This window comes from Rousettus aegyptiacus, unplaced genomic scaffold, assembly GCF_014176215.1.
Source record: "Rousettus aegyptiacus isolate mRouAeg1 unplaced genomic scaffold, mRouAeg1.p scaffold_m13_p_2, whole genome shotgun sequence".
NCBI classification, from domain to species: domain Eukaryota; kingdom Metazoa; phylum Chordata; class Mammalia; order Chiroptera; family Pteropodidae; genus Rousettus; species Rousettus aegyptiacus.
In genome coordinates this window covers 130,868,141-130,886,445 of record NW_023416295.1, presented here as the reverse complement: position 1 = coordinate 130,886,445, position 18,305 = coordinate 130,868,141, and the positions used below count along the sequence as shown (strand labels likewise).

Sequence of the window (18,305 nt, the reverse complement as noted above, 5' to 3'; positions counted from 1 at the left end):
TCTGTGCTTGCCATTCTTAAGGTTCCACTTTCATGGCCCTGAGTAAGAGGTCTGAAGACCAGCATGGAAGTGCTTGCTGTGCTGTCATCCTCACACTATAGACAACCCCTCAGTGGCAGAGGTGGGAGGACTTTGCTCAGGATTGATACTCCCTTAGCAGAGCAGTTCCCATCACGGGGTTGCCTGCCTCCCAACTGGTGGCTCACTGTTTCCTCTATGCCATTATGTAGCTTGGTTGTACCTAAGTAGGAGGTTTAGAACATAGAATGAGTGCAGCTACATTCCAAAGATTATCCTTTGGCTCCATGGATGGGAACACTCAAGTATTGTCTGTCTGCAGTCAGACCCACCAAGGATACAACCACTGTTCCCTATCTGGAACTTGGGAGTTTATCAGACTTGAGTAGAGAAAGCAGGAGTGTGTGGGTGATAACTTGGAGTGGAAAACATTGATGTCAAGGACAGTGAAATGGCATCTGTTTTTACCCAGGCTAATTACATGTGTAATGAATGGCTGACGAACCGTTAATTTTGAGCAAATAATCTACAGTTTGTTCTTGGGAAAAGAGCTCTAGTGGTACAGAAAACTTCCTGTGAGAAGCCAATTCTGGATCTCTGTATATTTTCCTATAAAAATGAACAAGCCTTTGTCCCCATACACTTAAAATTATTGTGGGACATAGTAAGAGATAGAAGCATTCAGGCAAAAACAAAAGGGTTATCTTAGGCATAAACATCCATTCTTTGGGGTTCCCATCACGTGTGAGGGACAGAAGCACTCTTTCTCTCCCATCACCCAAAATCAGTGCTCCCAGCTGGCAGCCTGGCACTGGTGCTTTTGTCTCAGTGCCAGTGTAATACTAGAGTGATTTGTGGGAGGCTGGCTGTGTAGTCAGTGCAATTTGTTCCTAAGGGAAACAACCACCAATTTCATGTATCTTCCCTTTTGGGAACTCTGGTCATGGAAGGAGAATATGGTGAGATTTTCCCGGGCAGTCCCTAGAACTTAGAAAACTATTGCTTCCAGTCTTGACCTCATGCCCACTTACCCTTACCCAGTGGTTACACAGCCTCCCCTCTGGCCCAGTGCTTATCACTTGCCAGCAAGCAGCAGCCCAGGAGATTAGAAACACCCACTCAGTCTACCAGGTCAGGAGGTCAGTATGTGAGCACACAGTGGTCTCTACCCTCTAGGTCAAGGTGCACAGGCAGCTGGAGTTAGAGCCCTTTGCCTCACTCTCCAGTTCAGCCTAGCAACCAGAACTCTCCCGGAATTGCTGAATGTGTCCTACTCTCCCCCTCAAAATCACACACCTTACTCTCAATTACAGCATCTGAGATCACCAAGCCGCCAAGAGGTCAGAGCTGTCCCAGGTCCTCCCTCCCCCTTTCTGGCTTCTGCAAAGACACCACTAACCTGAGGGAGCCCCTAGTGTGAGATAGTTCAGAAACCCAAGGAAGAACTGAAGGATGCTGAAAGCCTCTCAAGGGCAATGAACACTTTGGCTGCCTTCTTTTCTCTCCAGTCATATTCTTCAAGCCCAGAGTCTACAAAAGAATTGTAGGTCACGTGGCATCAGAGCCTCTAACTTTGACCTTTCTTACCCTCCCTTCCTGGAAGACATTCAAGTGGGGATACTTTGAGGGGAGAAGAGGCCCCCTGGTCAGTACCTGGGATGTCCACTGTGGTAACCGAGATGACCTTGTCTTTCAGGGCTTCTGGGGTCTCTTATCCTTGAGCTGGGTTGCCCGCAAAGCAGGCCTTTACCTCCTATGCGGTCTTAGTTTAAAAAGTGGGCTCACACTCATCTACTCCACAGCCTTACGTGGAGCCAGTTTCATGTGGTCCCTGTCACTGCTAGAAGACAAAACTATAGAGAATTTTTTGTGGTCTTGGGAAGATATGCAAGGCATATACATACGCTGGAAAAGAAAGCATACCTGTATCTGCTACTAGGGCTGCATACCATTTATTCTAGTGCTGGGAGACAGAAGGGAATGGGGGGTGGGGCAATCACTTGCTTCTTATCTAGGCTATTTCTTGGCAGACTTCAAAATGAGACCATTGCAGGGGTGCGGTAACTGGGCTGGGGCCAAGAGAAGAAGCTTGCCAGCACCGTCAGCTGGCAAACCTAAGAGGAAAAGTGAGGCCTGGTCTCTGCCCATTCCTGCTCCCCACCTGTTTCTACTCTTTTTCTCCCCTTTCCCTAGCTCTGCCAGACTATCTCCCTGGGTGCCCGCCTCCCCACCCACCCCTGGAGGGCGGGGCTTGGCTGTACCCACGTGTGGCGGAGTTATATGCTCCTAGCCAGCAGAGAAGCTGGAGAGTGTGGCACGGAACTGGCTCAGGCAGAAAAGCAGCACCATGGCCGGCAAGAAAGTCTGCATTATAGGCTCGGGCAACTGGTAAGCGGCTCTGTCAAGGGGAATGGGGGAGTCCCCAGGTACACAGGGGGCTAGGGAGGAAGGCTTGGTAGGCAGGAGGCAGACAGTGGTAGGAAGTATCCCCTATTCTTCTTCCACCCCTGCTGCTATCTTCTGTGCCTACCTCCGAAGGACAGATGGTGCCCAAACCTCTCCTGGCCCCTGCCTGCCCAGCAGTTGCACCTGTTTGCCATAGGAACGGAGCCTCCCAAGTGCTCCCTGCTCAAAGAGCTGCTTGGTTTGAGGTGGGGGTGGGTAGATCAGATGGCTGGCACCCTTCAGCAGCAAAATGTGAGGTAGACTGAGTCTCACTAGGGACACAGTGTCACGGGGGGTGGGAGGTGTGACAAGGAATGTGGCTAGTAAATAATCTGGTGGGCTGCCATGATATCCCGAGGAAGAACACCGCCCCCTCCCCTGCCACTGTTCCTCCCTCATGCCCCCATTCCTCCACTTTGTGCTTCCCCTCCCACCAGGGGCTCAGCCATTGCCAAGATTGTGGGTCGCAACGCAGCCCAGCTGGCACACTTTGACCCACGGGTGACCATGTGGGTGTTTGAGGAAGACATTGGGGGCAGAAAGCTGACAGAGATCATCAACACACAGCATGAGAATGTCAAATACCTGCCAGGGCACAAGCTGCCCCACAACGTGGTGAGCCCCTACACCCTGCAAAGAAGAGGGAGAGAAGTGGAGGGGTATTTCCTGCCGAAAGGGGGCCATTTTAGGTGCCAACTGGACTTGGGAAGTCTCTCAAGAGGGCTGCTCCAGGCACAGAAGACTCCTATCTACAGCCTCCAAGCTACTCCCCTAGGCACTTTCTGGAACTGAGGGGAACTTGAATGCTACCCCCTACCCCATTTACGGGTTCCCAGGCTTTTAAAAAGGAAGGGGAGAGGACAGAAAAGTTGGTTTCCATGGCAACCAAAGCCAGGTTCTCCAGCTCCCAGACCTGGGGTTCAGGTAGCACTTGCCTCAGGCTCTAATCTTGTTACTCATTCACCGAGTTATTATCAGACTTGGAGGCTGTTCCTTGGACTTAAGGTCTTTGGTCAAATTCATGTGGCTCACTCCCCACAGCAGAGAAGACAGCAGGAAGACTGGTGCTTTCCCTTCCTAGTTTGGGGCCCTATGGAGCAGGGTGATGAAATTACGTGGGCTCTTCCTTCTGCCAAGCCCAGGCCTTCTTTGGCCTCCTGAACGGTTCCCAAGCCAAGGGCTAGGAGAATGCTAGGAGGAGGTTTCCAGGAGTCGAGAGTCCAGGCTAACAAGATTAGACGGAGTGGTGGCTAGGGGAAAGAGATAAAGTGGTTTATTCTTCCAAGTTCAACTCTTCCAGATTCAATCCCAAAATTCCCTTCCTTTTCCCCCACCAGCCTCCCTCTTTGGCTTTTAGATCTCCTGCATGTGGTTTCATAGGGGCTAGGAGAAGTCTGTCAGGCCCATGAGTACTGGTCACCCCCACAGGTGGCTGTCCCAGATGTGGTGCAAGCTGCAGCGGATGCCAACATCCTGATCTTTGTGGTGCCCCATCAGTTCATCAGCAAGATTTGTGATCAGCTCAAGGGCCACCTGAAGGCAAACACCACTGGAATATCTCTTATTAAGGTACCAGGGACACCTTCCTGTGGACAGGAGTGCAGCTAACTGTTGTGGGGCTCATAGTAGGTGAAGTGAGGAGAAGAGAAAGTGGCAGAAGTAGGCCAAGAGTTTTCTGGAGAAGGGAAAGGAGTTAGCTTTGGGAAGCTTGAGAAACAGTTTGATGCTAGGGGCTATTGGGAAGGGGAGGTGGGTTGGGGAATAGACAAGAGATTGGTTTGGAGGCATATGTCTTGAGGAGTTTAGGAGGTATACAAGGGATGCCTGGGGGCTATGAGAAGCAGGCTATTTAGAGGAGTGTGAAAGAACAGTTGGTTTAGAGCCATAGCTGGGATGGTAAGAGGTCTGGGGTACTCAGGAATGGGTTGTTTAGGGATGTGGAGGGAATATATTGCCTTAAAGAGGTAGATTGGTTGAAGGTATGTGGAAGGAGTTTTCAGATGGACTCATTTTCACATGCCATCTACTCTCCTAAAAGCAAGCTTTGGCTGGGTTGGACCTTTGGGGACACTGATGAACAGTTGACTTGGAAGGGGCAGGATTTCTGGGTGGGAAGCCCTCAGTTGGGCAGAAAGGGTATCTGGCCTGAGCTCCATCCTATGCCCAGGGGGTAGACGAAGGCCCCAATGGGCTGAAGCTCATCTCTGAATTGATTGGGGAGCGCCTTGGCATCCCCATGAGCGTGCTGATGGGGGCCAACATTGCCAGCGAGGTGGCTGATGAGAAGTTCTGTGAGACAACCATTGGTGAGAGCCCCACTACCATCCACATATATAATGCAGCTCCAGTTACATACCCTCCCCATACTTTCTCCCCCACCCACTTCGCCATCTTCTCCCATAAGGCAGGCTAAGGAAGGAGATCCAAGCATCGGAGGTGACGGAGGCTTGGGACACCCCCATGGAAGGAGTTTCAGATCCTGTGTGGGGTAGGTGTGGGAAGAAATCAAGAGCCTCTCTTAAAGCCTTGCCCCTCCCCACTTTAGGCTGCAAGGACCTGGCCCAGGGACAGCTTCTGAAAGAGCTGATGCAGACACCCAATTTCCGCATCACAGTGGTGCAAGAGGTGGACACAGTAGAGATCTGTGGGGCCTTAAAGGTGAGAGGAGCACAGAGGCAGCAGTGGGGTGGGGAGAAGGTCCTGAAGGAGGGTCTGGCTTAGCTATACAAGGTTATTGGTACTCCAAGTTCTCACTCATGGGCAGTTGCTCCCATTGCCCGCCAAGTCCCATAAGCATAAGACGAACTGCAGAAACAAAGCCAGGGTCATTCAGGCCCGCCGATTATTCACCATCACACATTGGATCCCCTTCTTACTTTCTTCCTATAGCCTCTTATGGGACGTCCCTATTCCTGACTCCAGGGGGTGGTCCAGGGGGAAGAGATGCCCTGGGGGAGTACATCCAGACTAATGGGAGAGAAGACATCCAGGACACCAGACAGATTGATGGCCAGAACTCTGGATCTTGGACAGAGCTGTGGACATCAGAACAGTCATGGATGGGAGGGCCAGCTGGACAGAAGATTGACTTTCAGTAAATGTCCTAAAAGATGGAGTATGGAGCAGAGTTAGGGAGGCAGGCAGCACAAACCAAGGCTAAAAGAAGGGAGTACAGCAAATGGGAAAACCAAGAGGTGGAAATAGTTGAGGAGTCCACCCACTATACTTCATTTATCAGTGGGTGTGTCATGGCTGATAAAAGGAGCACGGAGGCAGGTACTGAGGGCTCCAAGTGGGGCCTGCAGGAGGGGCTCCTTTCTCACCTGTGACCTCCATTCTGCAAAGAATGTCGTGGCCGTGGGGGCTGGCTTCTGTGATGGGCTGGGCTTTGGCGACAACACCAAGGCGGCAGTGATCCGACTGGGACTCATGGAGATGATAGCCTTCGCCAAGCTCTTCTGCAGGGGCCCTGTGTCTTCTACCACCTTCTTGGAGAGCTGTGGTATTGCTGACCTCATCACTACCTGCTATGGAGGGCGGAACCGCAAGGTGGCTGAGGCCTTCGCCCGCACAGGAAAGGTGGGCTGTGGGGAGAATGGAGAATGGAGGGTGGGCCCTGTAGGTGTCACGATAGAGGAACTTGGCTGGAGGTATTTCCTGAGCACAAACATTAGGATTGTTGTCAATATTCCCAGCCTTTCTTTCCTCCTAAGACCCCCACCTGTCATCTGAGCCCCAGACTGAGCCCCATCCACCTCCCACTGATAAGCTTCCTCTCCTATTTCAGTTCATCCGTACTGTTTATTTTTCACAGCCCATTGAGCAGCTGGAAAAAGAGATGCTGAATGGGCAGAAGCTGCAGGGGCCCCAGACAGCCCGGGAGCTACACAGCATCCTCCAGCACAAGGGCCTGATGGACAAGTAAGTGTCTACCACAGCTCCACTGGTGGTGGGAACCATAGCCAGAAGTGCTCTCCCTGTTCGCCTTCCTGAACCTGCTCAATCTGTGAAGTGGGCAGAGAGGGAAATGTTGTATTAACAGACACAGAGACTAGAGCTTGGAGAGAGGCTGGTATGCCCACTCTTCCCAGCTAGTTCATGGTCTTTGAATTCCTTTCAGTCTAGTGCTCTTTATACCACATTGCTTTGACCCCTCTGCATAGCCTCCTCTCTATCCTTTCCTCTTTATCCTCTGGTATGAGGGTTGAAGCTCTGGGGCAGCAGGAATAAGAACACTGGATTGTCTTGCTTCCATGTCCATCACCCCCAGTCTAAGTAGCTCCTCCAAAGCCAACTCTCTGTCCCCTGGATGCTATCCTGGGTGCTGAGGGGCGAGGGCAGTCTCTGCTTCAAGGTGCTTTGTGCTTCGTGGAACACAGATAGTGGGGGTGATGGGCTGATCAGAGCAGAGCTCTGTATGAATAGTTTCAGAAGATCAGCTCATAACTGGTCAGGGTAAAGCCTCCTGATAAAGCAACCAGCCTGGGCAAGAGGATGAGAAGAAAACTGGCATTTATTGAGCACTTTCACGGAATACATAATCACTTCTTCACTACTTTGTTATATTGGCCCCATTTTACAGTCAATGATACTGAGGCTCAGAGAAGTTAAGTGGCTTGCCCAGGTGGAGCAAAAAAAATGCCAGGGAATCATGCTGACAAGGCATTTAACAAACCTGACCCTAAGATCCAGGGCTAGGAAGTTCAAATTCTCAGCAATTGGAAATTGAGAGCCAGAGTCTGCTTGAACTCAACGGTGGAAGAATAGGGGAATGGAGGTTTAGGGGATAGATGGGGAATGGGTGATAGAGGGCTTACTATGAGGCTAAGCTGAGTCTCTCCTTCCCCATTTTAGGTTCCCTCTGTTCATGGCGGTGTACAGGATTTGCTACGAGAGCCAGCCAGTGGGTGAATTCATCCACTGCCTACAGAATCATCCAGAACATATGTGAACGGGACTGTGACCCAGGCTAGGCAGCTTCTTTGCCCCATGAAGACGGGCAAAAGCTTGGGTAGCTGGCCACCAGACTCTCTGGGACTCCCCACAGAACAGCTTCTTCTCTGCTTTTCACTGAAGGACAGGAGGCTCTGGGACTACCTGCAAGGAGATCTTGAACCACCAATCAGCCTACAGCCTCCTGCCACATCGCACCAGAAATGGAGATTCCTTGTCCCTCTCCAGATATGGGGCCCCAGTGATGCCTGCTTTGGGTGTGTGTGGTGAGGCAGAGGGTCGGGGAGAGGAAGGCAAGGGTTGTCCACTGCTGCCTTACACTATCCCCAAGCCCAGTAAAGTGGCTAAAGAACTACCTCAGCCACAAGAGCGATGAGGCAAGAGTTGCCTGGGTTTTTGAGCTGACACAGGGACCCCTTTGCTCTGACCTCTGCCAGGCAGGCACCACAAAGCATCAATGGTTCTCAGTGTTTGTTAACAAAATACAAAGATCTCAACCCCCTTTTAGCTTCTCCTAGCAACATCTGCGTCCTCAGAAACCTCTGGTCATTCCCTTTCCCCCACACCCAGGCTACCCTGGCACCAGAGTTGCTGCCATGCTGGCATTACTGGTCCTGGGGCTTTTTATTCTCCCTCTGGGCTTCCTGGTTCCTAGTTCTGTGCCAGCTCCTCCCCACAGTGCATGACCTTTCTAAGCCTCCCCTCACCCTCCCTGCCAGCACTCTCTTTGGGGAGCAGGAACTTAATCTGCTGACAGAGCTACACCTTTTCATAGCAGGCTCAGATCACTCTGCTCCCTCTGACCTTTGTATTTGTCCTGCCAGTCTCTCTTCTCAGCAACTCTAGCTGCATCAGGGGAGGTTTGGGCTGGGTCCCTCCTCCTGCTATTTCCCCAGGACATCCTATGCTCCACTCCTTTCCTTCTCTCTAATGTTGTACCTATTTCTCACCTACCCCCAAAGCAGCCAGGGCAGCTAACCAGCACCTGTATCCAGAGGCCAGAGGCCAGAGGCCAGAGGCCAGAGAGTGGCCCAAAAAGGCTGATCAGGGGTAGGAAAGAGTGAGCAGGTCCCCATGTTGGTGGGTCCTGACATTCCATGCTCTCCTTTGTCATCTGAAGGCCTTCTCAGGAGATATATATCAGCACCTCAGGGGCTGGGAAACTCAAGGAGGAAAAAAATTAAAACCACCCTACCTCCTGGGGTGAGGGAAGAACAGAAAGGGGAGGCGGGAGAGGAGTGTGCTTTACATTGGCTTTGCTCCAGGATAGGGTGGCAGTGGGGGAATGTCACAGGTCAGCAGCCTGGGCTCCTGGCTATAAATAGTTCCCAAGGGCCTAAGAGACTCACTCTTACAGCATGGAGCAGAGGGTCTGTTTCCTGTGTAGCAGTACCTCACGTTGTGGCCAGCATTGTTAACTCTCTCTTATTCCCTGCCAAACTGGAGAGGCAGGTTCCTCTCAGCCTCTAGCCCTTGAGAATTCACTTTCTTACCAGTGAAGGGCAGAGATGCCTGGTTCAGAGGGAGAGAGGGGCACAATCACCCCAGATCTGGCTGGGCCCAGGTTGGAAGCACTGACTGAATCCAGAAGGTTAAAGTGGGGGCAGAAAGACAGCTCTCTTCCCTCAGCTTCAGCTGCGACCTTGTTAGTCAAACACTTTTGCCTATTTTTGTTCACGCCACTGTTAACCGAATCGGAGGCTTTCGAATCATGCCTACTTGTCTACCCAATAAAGCACGGTTTTCCCGGACATGAGTTGGAGAAGCGTGCTTCAATGCATGTGGCAGTGCCTATGCTGTGGTGCATCACCGCGTGCATCACTTGACTCATATTGGTAGGTTTGACCCTCCATGATAATCCCAGCCACTCCCTGCCCGTAGCCGGGGTGCCGACGCAGTCCTCCTCCCAAGTGGTAACCCCTCTCTTAGGCCCTTAACAGCGTTTCTGTGGAGCTTTATATCTGCCTGCGAGCGGAGAGGTCACACATGGGACAGAAACATCCCTCGTGCCCACTTGTGCAGGCCATGGCTAGACCTGCCACATCCCGGCGGTCCAGACCTCGCGATGTGGGTCGGGTTCCTACCTGAGCTAGGCCGAAGTCAGGCCATGGGGAAGAGGGCAGCTTCAGGCTCTAGAGGGCGCGTGGTCCACCTCCAGAGGGCTGACCCCGAGAGTATCTACCTAGCTACCGAAGAAGTCACCGTAGGCTGGGGATTGACTGGCTGACCAAATTGGCGAGAAAGATTGTCTTTTCTACTGTGACTGAGTATCTTAAAAGTTCTGGTTCCAGAGGTTGAGTCACCAAGGACACTCTCTCAATGGAGAATGACTACAACGCCCAGAATTCAACGGCCCTCTCGGAGAGGAAGACTAGTCTGAAAACCCGTACTAAGGGTCACTGGCCCGGAAGTTCAAGGGCGGCAACCAGCCGGCGCTGCGGCGGGCGCGGGCTCCCGCCCCAGTGGGCGGAGTTGCGCTTCATCCGGGGCGCTGGGCGCTCTCTTGGGTCGGGAGCCGAATCTTAGGGGTTAAGTGGGGCGGGCGGGAGGGAGAAACAGTGGTTCTCCTCGCCAATAGCGTCTCAGCGTCTAGGGTTGTTCCTGGGCCGCTGCGCTAGGAGGCTGCGCAGACTGTGGTGGCGAGACGCTGCCTGTGGAGGCCTCGGTTGCACCGGAGGGAGGTGCAACATCCAGGTACGCCGTCTGCTGGGGCCGAGCAGGGGCCGCCTTTCCGCCGTGGCGCGCCTGCTTGGGCCGGCCTTTACTTACCGCTTCCTCACATACCCCAATCGTTAGGCTCTGGTGTCCTAGAGGTCACCGGCTGTTCTGCCGCTATTTGCATTGCTTCCAGCCCAACAAGCTCTTTGCAGCCGTACTTTTCCTGTCAAACCGTGACTCCTATCGGGAGGCTTGGCCCTCCACGCTCTGTCTCCAGTAGCTCTGACCTTGGGAGTCAGGGTTCATGGGCTCCTAGAGCTGTGGCTACGAATCTGCTTTTTACTGAAAGCCTGTAACTTCTACCCCAGGTTTACCCGTGATCTAGTCACCTATTGTCATTCAGTGAGTCCATCAGACCAGTCTTTATAGAGCATAATTTTGCAATACTGGTTCTCAGTTTTCATTCTGGCCCAGCATCCCTGAAAGATACAGCACACCTCCATCACTGGCAATGAGTTAATACAGTAGTGGTTTTCAACAAGGGGGATGTAATTAAATGAAAAAGCCCTCCAGGTGTTTCTGAAATTTCCTACCTGACTTCTTAACTTCTTCCTCATAACCGGCATTCCCTTGACCTGTCTCCCTCTAATCATTTGGTATCACTTGTTTCCTCAATGGGTAGCCTAGCCTCTCCCAAAATGTATCCAGATTTGCATATGCATCTGTCTGATAGACATCATCACATGAATATTGTGTTGAGCATCTTAATTTTAACATGTCAAAACCTGGCTCATGATCTTCTTGACACTGCTACTACCACTCCGGTACGTACCTACGTACGTACGTGTACACACACACACACACACACACACACACACTAACATACACCTATTTCTTATAATTTCTTATTTCTATTAACAGTATCCCAATTTACAAAGTTTTCTAACTTGCTGCTTTGCAGATGTTTTCAGCTTTGCCATAATCCATTAAGTTAATCTTGTGTGAACTTCTACACCTGTTTTCTCCTTTTCTATTGCCTCGCTCGGAGCCTGTGAAGAGTTTTTGTTATTTTGAAAGTAGGAGAAATCTTGGATTAGACAAGAGAAGAAAGTGAGGTTCTAGACACCAAAATTACATCCATTAGTAAGTCTCCTGTCACTGTTCTTGCCAGGTTATACCATCCTGTTTCTTTGTTGGCTTCCAGCCCTCTTCCTTCAGACCCTGGAAAAGGTGGCCCTGTAACTGGTTATCATTTGACCAGGGTAATGGAGGATAGAAGGAAAAAGAAGTAGGGGGAGATTAAAGGTCTGCAAACCTCTTTGCTAGGGGCTTGTTTACTACTTTAGTATTGGGCTCGCTTTCGCTGTCTTTCTCATGCTGTTTTCTTCACTACCTCACAGCTTGAGGTCCTTTCAAACAGATAACTTGAACACAGCCCTTTCCTTTCTTGCGCCTGGGTCATTTGGTTTTCTTCTTCTGACCTATTTAAATTTACTTTCCATAGTCACTTGGAATTATAATTCAAGGAAGCTGTGCCTCAGTTCAGTTAGGAGTATACCCTTAAGGATTGGCTCAGGCAATGTACATTCAGCCCATAGTACTCACTCAGAAAAGTACTTCTGGGTCTCACCCTGTTCCTGACCCTCTGAGCCAGCTAATCCTTAGCTTCCAAATTCTTGACTTTTTAACCTATTCTCACTAATTTCAGTCTTTTAATTTCAATTCCCTCGACAGAGAGGAGTCTAGGAACACAGTCTTCAATTGAGGAACGTTTTGTTCAGGATGAAAGATTGCCATGCTAAAAACTTCCTCTGGTTCCCTAGCTGAGAATATCCAGGGAACAGTTAAACTAGAAGTAATTTATCTCATGTTGAGTTCACAATTTGCTGGGGACTCGGTAAATTTATTTTTAACCCTTGGGATAGGTTCTCAGTGTTGTGCTTGGAACTTAGAATTAATACTGTGGAAGAAGGTTAAGTATAACTGAAATAATATAAAAGTTCTTTTGGCACTATTTCAGGTATATTATGTCTTAAACAGATGCTTGAGGGCTAACCTGGGAATCTAACCACTGTGAATAAGTGTTTTTATGGGGAAATAAATTGGATATTGCCTAGAAGTTTCCCATTTGATCCTACAGAGAATCATTTACTGATGATGTTTAATCTCTAGCTACCTCTATTAATTGCCTACTAGCCAGAAAAAGTGATGCATGCTTAAAGTAATGTATCAATTGACATTTCTGGGTGGTTCCTACCAGTAACTTCTTTCCACAAACATGGAGGGCCACATGTTAACTATGATGTCATTCAGATGCAGCTGTGTTTTTGTGTCTCATATGCAGACTTTATTTGCGCCTTTGAATCAGCATTCTGAAACTTTGTCTTCTAGTAAAAGACTCTGCATATGTGTAAGGGCCATTTAGAATAGAGTGTAGACAGATAGGCAGGATGCAGAAGTTATGGAATGGCCTTAAACAGGGAAGTGGGCTAGGCACATAAGGTCTATCCTTGGGTCTAAATCCAATCTGTCTTTGTAGGGGACGACATGCCAACTGCCAAGCAATTAGCTGACATTGGTTACAAGACCTTCTCAACCTCCATGATGCTTCTCACTGTGTATGGCGGTTACCTCTGCAGTGTCCGAGCCTACCGCTATTTCCAACGGCGCAGCTCCCAGCGCCAGGCTGCAGAAGAACAGAAGACATCAGGAGCCCTGTAGAGCGGTCTTTTCCTTGACCAGAGAGGCATGCTGTGGAAAGACCTTACCTGCAATTACATCCAAGTCAAGAGACTAGGGTCTTAATGGTTTTCAAACCCTGCTGGGGAAAAGTGCCTGTGTTTTCTCTGGAACTGCCAGTTTGGAGAGGCTATCAAATTATAAAAGGATGAGGCACACCGACAGACATTAAATATTTTGCCATGTCTGTGTCTTAGTGTTTTTGTTTACTCACATAGGGTGTGGTCCACAGAGGTGAGGCCTTGACTACCAATTTTCTAGTCACAGACTGGATTTCCATATCTTGAGTTCTTAATACTTATGAATGGGAGATACATAGTTTTAGGAGTAATACTATCGACTCTCATGATCTCAAAGAAAAGACTATCTCAGCATCTGTATGAATCCCCTGAAAAGACTGTAAAGACTAGAGCTCTTTGGTCATTGACCATTCCTGGAGTAATTACTGTATCCAGGTAATGGGGTACTCTGGCCAGGATGGCCACATGTGCACCCAATTCATGGAAGGCAGAGGTCCTTGTTTAACAGCCCCATTAAAACTGCACCGAGTGGAGGAGGCATAGTTCTCAAGGAGGGGTTGTTGGGCAGCCTATAGTAATGCAGTTCACCTCCTTGAACTCAGCTGGTGTAGCATTGCATAAGGGTCAATTTCTCACTACGGGAAATCTATCTGCAGATCTTATTGCAGAGTTGTGAAGAGGATTCAAAAGAAAATATGATATATTCAAGGTAAAACCCATCTATAAAGAGAGAGATCATTGCTACCATTTCATTTCGAGCTTTGAGAGTAGCTTTTTCATGTCATTCTTGGTGATCACCCCAAATATCCACCCTCGGACATCTTGTCTTGTCTCATCTCATGCTCTTATGTGCATACTGCTCTGGGCTTTGTCCCCACTACTCCTAAACCTTTCACCTGAAAGTCCTCTTCCTTGATTTAACCAAGGACTCTCCTGCCTCCTTTCTTACCTGTACAGTGTCACCTTTCTCCTAGTTCCCCAGCATCATTTTCAAACAGTATAAAATCAGTCCTTTTTGAGGAGCTTTCTCCCATTCTCATTTCCACTCTATTCTAAACTTGGAGACTTCAAATCTTTTGATTCCTTCTATTCAGTCTGTCAGCCCCTTGACCTAAACTGCTTTCCTGTCCAAACCTGTGCCTACCACTGATTCCCTGAACAACTGTGTAGCCCCTGCCTCCATCTTTATCCTCCTCAACCCCAGACCTTGTAACTCACCCTCTTCTTTCTTCTCAGGAGAGGGTGAGTTAGAGGTTTATGGCCCCCCGCCCCCTACCAAAACAAACTATTCAGTATTATTTAAGGAGAGGTCTCACAGGATATCGCTTCCTGGACCTTGAAGTCCCCTTTACCTCCACCACTCCACTGGAACCCTTAGTTAATGTCTCCATTGTGCCACACCCACTGATGATTTCAGTCCCCACCTCATTGTTTCCTGGGGCACAAAGCTCTGCTTTAGCCACAGGGAGGTACCACTATCTTGTTCCCTTCTATCTCTTTCACTTTTCCTTTTGATTCCTTCTGCTTACTTTAAACACTGATGTGTTTCAAAGTTTTGTTCTTGGCCTGTCTTATTCTGTATGTTCTCTATTCTAGGTACTCAATGGTTTTAACATTACAAAATGTAGTAAGTGCTCAGTGTTGGTATCCTGGCTTCACTATTATAGCTATATTGCAATAGGCCAGTTACTCAACTCCTCAGTTTACCTGTCAAATGTGGATTAAAAAATGTAGTTTAAAAGTTTAGTTTGAAGATTAAATGAGATCATTCATGTTAAATATTTAATACTCTGACACATGATAAGCTCTCAATCAATGTCAGCTTTTAATGCCTGCTGCTGACCTCCGAGACTGTCTCTTCCAGGTTGACCATTTGAGTTTCAGATAGATCCATTGCTTGATATAGTCACTTAAATTTCCTATAATCTCTAACTTGACATGTCCACAACTAATAGCATTCCTTCTCATCTCCAGGACTAACTCATGTTTTTTTTCCCTATTTTAGTTAATGGTACTATCATCCAAGTCAGAAATATGGGAGATTTATTAGATAGTCCCTGTACCCTACTCTCAACCAAGAATTGTCTTATTTTTTACCTTTTAAACATCCACTTAATCAGTTCTTCTCATTTCTTATTTACACTTTTGCAGAAAACTTTTAATAGTCCTGGTTCCAGTCTTGACCTCATCAGATTTACTTGTTACACTGGATTATGGCACTGCCTGCTTTAAATCCCCTCTGAAGCTCAACCATAGACAATAGGTTAAGAATCTCTGACTCCTGAACATGGCTTGTGAAGTCCTTAAGACCTGACTTACCTTATGTTCCTACCTTATCCTGTTACTGGAGGGCATCTGAGGCCAGGGCTTGTGCTGCCTGTGCTGCTCAGCCCATAGATGGACACAGGAGTTGGACTACTTAGAATAAGTATTTACTGTCAGGACTGGTGATCTGAGAAGGTAGCAGGTTAATACTTTGAAAAACTGCCCTACTTTCTCAGTCCTGCTTAGGGTATTTAAGGGAAAATCTGGGAATTATTTCAGGCTGCATGAAGGTTGGGGTGTGGGGGGATGTCTGTTGTGCTTCATGGAGCCTCCTCTCTGGCAACGTGGTCCTCCAGTAGCATCAGCAACCCAGGAACAAAGATGGGAGAAGTCTGGAAAGAACACTAGACCTAAAGGATTGTGATCAGTAAGCATAAGGGCATTAATTTTAAGTTTCAGAGCAACTTTCTATGGCTGGGGACAATCTCTTGTTAAGCTACTGGGGAAGGAAAAGTGAAACTGGGGACACTGTGAGGCCTCTACTTTCGGGGTCCCAACTGGACCCTTCTTCAATCCTTTATGTTCTAGTAATATCAAACTACAGTTGCGTGCTGTTTTTTGTGTTCGTGCCTGTTTGTGTTTTCTCTGATTAGAATATCCTCTCTATTCCCCCCTTCCTATCCTCTCTTTTTCCAAAAAGTTTTCTGTGACCCTTCACCCTTCCATGCTGGGCCAAGTGTCTGTAGAAGATAAAATTTCTCCTCTAAGAAAAAATCTTTAAAAGCCCAAGTAGCTAAGACAGTTTTGAAAAGGACCAAAGAAAATGGGTTAGGCCTATCAGATATCAAGATATAGAGGAAAACTAATAGTAATCAAAATGTTGGGGGTATTAGTACAGGACTAGACAAAGAGACCAGTGGGATACAATAATAAACTCATAAACGGATCAATGTATATATGAGAAATTGCATATATTGAGTACATCACAAATCCTCTGTTGTTAGGGATATATGTATGATTGTAAAAGTATAAAAAGTGTGTGTAAAAAATGGATAGGACACACCAAACTTACAATAGTTGTTCTATTGGGGGTGAGGTGAGGGAGTAGGACAGAGGCCGAAGAGTTCTTAAAACTCGTCTGCTCACAACTCTTCTGACACCAAATGTGTGAGTTTTTCCCATGCCAGTCTTCCAACTCTGGACACCAACTGAGTGTCCTACAATTCAATTCTGCCACTAGCTGCCCGGGATTAGTGCAGACCCCACAGGTTAAGGGCACAGTCTCACAAGATCGTTCCCTATTTCAGATGCCTATCCTACGTAGTGGGTTCCTAAATTACCTCCTTCTTAGGTCTGATAATTTGCTATAATGGCTCATAGAATTAAGCTCAGGGAAATGCTTTATTAACTACTAATGGTTTGTTATAAAGAGTTCTTTTTAGCCTCTATTTCAGGGTGATTGGTTACATAGTAATAGACCAATCGACACTCATTTATGGAATGGGGATAATAATCCCTACTTTAACAGAAGTATTAAGTTCACTTTTTGATGTATGTGAAATTATTTTCTAAGTGGTAAAGCATTACACAAACTTATTTTTTCAATAAAGTTAAAACTCTTTCATATTCAATGGAGGAAAGGTAATTAATGCCTTGCTTCTCTTATAAGAGGACTATATTCTTAGTTCTCTGGTAAGGATGATGTGAGTCTGTATCTAATCTGCTTTCCACTGATTTGGGTCCTTCCTCTTAGGCATGAAATCTTCCCAGGCCATCTATAAAACTATGACAATCTTGTTGCCCCAATAACACTATTATCTTCCAGTATTCAACCCCCTTAGCACTCTGTCTCACCCCACCCCCACTCCATCTATGTGTGTAGACATCCTTCTCAGAACAAGACCCTGTTCCTATAATTGACCCTAATCTCAATTCACTCATCCAAGGTCAACTCTAATCAGTCTCTGCTTATGGTTAAATGTCTCATCAACATCTGTTCTTCCTCATTATGAAGCCTTGGGAAGTGGTATAGTAGTTAAGAACAGAAACACTGTCTACAACCATGCCACCTCGAACAAGCCCGATCCCATCTAATCTTGTAAGCTAAACAGAATTCGGTCTGGTTAGTACTTGGATGGGAGACCACCTACGAAGACCAGGTGCTGTAGGTGTAAAAAATAAAAAAAGGGATTGTAAACTGACAAGATCCTTGCAGTCTGTGAGGTCATTGCCTCACCTAAAAAAATAAAAAGTACTGGGTTTGACTCTTCACTAGCTGTTTGACCTTAGGGAAGTTAACCCCTTTTTGCTTCACTTTTATTTTTATTTTATGTAAAGTACTTAATGCAGTCCCTGGCATGTAATAGAGCTATGAGTTAGCTATTATGATTTTTATGATTGCACTTGGTTACATCTTTCCTCAGATATAACTGGGCCAACAGACCCAGATTATCTTTTTTTTTTTTTTTAATTTACAAAGCAATTGTTTAAAATTCAGAAGGCAAAATATGTATCTTGTCTGACTTTCAAAAGTGTTTCATTTGTATTTTACAATTACTAGTCTATTTAATACTAAATCTAAGACCTTCCTTAGTCTTTTTCAGTCTTCCTGACTATCTCTGACTAAATAACTAGGTAAAATTTTCCCATGGTCCATAGTCTTTTTAAAATCCAGCCACTCAGTAAGGTACGTTTAGTAGGGCCAATATCCCAATAATGTCAGTGGACATCATGATTCATAGAATAACCTATTTCTTTCAATTTTCATACATCTTCCTCACAATGAAACACTCAATGTTTGAATGTACGCAAAAGCATCTGTAAATATTTGATAATATGAATATTCACTAAATGGAAAACTATCATGAGATGGTTATTACTACTGGTAATTGTGCCAATTACCAATTACCAATATTCACTAAATGGAAAACTATCATGAGATGGTTATTACTATTGGTAATTGTGTCAATTACCAATAGAGAAAAATCTAGATTAGGAAAACTGTTTCTCCATGGGCTAAAAGAGAAAACGTCTGGCCAGGCTCATTTATTGGAGTCTTAAAATGTTAACTGGCAGTCTCTGTATTGATGAAGTATGTGTTTTTATCTGTTCAGTACGTTTTGTGTCCACTATACACATTTATTTTTTCTTAAAACATGAAATCCTGAAATGTAGGCATTCTCCTCCTAGCATGCGGAGTAAAGAAAA

At 47.1% G+C, this 18,305-nt stretch overlaps 2 protein-coding genes and 1 long non-coding RNA gene across 3 annotated transcripts; 2 read left to right on the top strand and 1 right to left on the bottom strand.

Annotated features, from left to right (window-relative positions):
* Window positions 1-2,221: 2,221 nt before the first annotated feature.
* Window positions 2,222-9,172, top strand: GPD1 (glycerol-3-phosphate dehydrogenase 1). The gene is made up of 8 exons (XM_016151823.2): window positions 2,222-2,406; window positions 2,901-3,078; window positions 3,892-4,032; window positions 4,631-4,769; window positions 5,009-5,121; window positions 5,809-6,042; window positions 6,278-6,384; window positions 7,318-9,172. Exons 1-8 carry the CDS (start codon window positions 2,366-2,368, stop codon window positions 7,412-7,414), a joined length of 1,050 nt encoding a protein of 349 aa, XP_016007309.1. The 5' UTR covers window positions 2,222-2,365; the 3' UTR covers window positions 7,415-9,172.
* Window positions 3,711-9,761, bottom strand: LOC118613637. The gene is made up of 2 exons (XR_004955597.1): window positions 9,501-9,761; window positions 3,711-6,047 (listed from the first exon to the last, which is right to left on the bottom strand). It is a non-coding gene; the product is annotated as an uncharacterized LOC118613637 (long non-coding RNA).
* A 194-nt stretch (window positions 9,762-9,955) lies between these two features.
* Window positions 9,956-13,002, top strand: LOC107514266 (cytochrome c oxidase assembly protein COX14). Its single transcript, XM_016151824.2, has 2 exons — window positions 9,956-10,110; window positions 12,614-13,002. The coding sequence occupies exon 2, from the start codon at window positions 12,622-12,624 to the stop codon at window positions 12,793-12,795; it is 174 nt and encodes a 57-aa protein (XP_016007310.1). The 5' UTR covers window positions 9,956-10,110; window positions 12,614-12,621; the 3' UTR covers window positions 12,796-13,002.
* The last annotated feature ends 5,303 nt before the right edge of the window (window positions 13,003-18,305 follow it).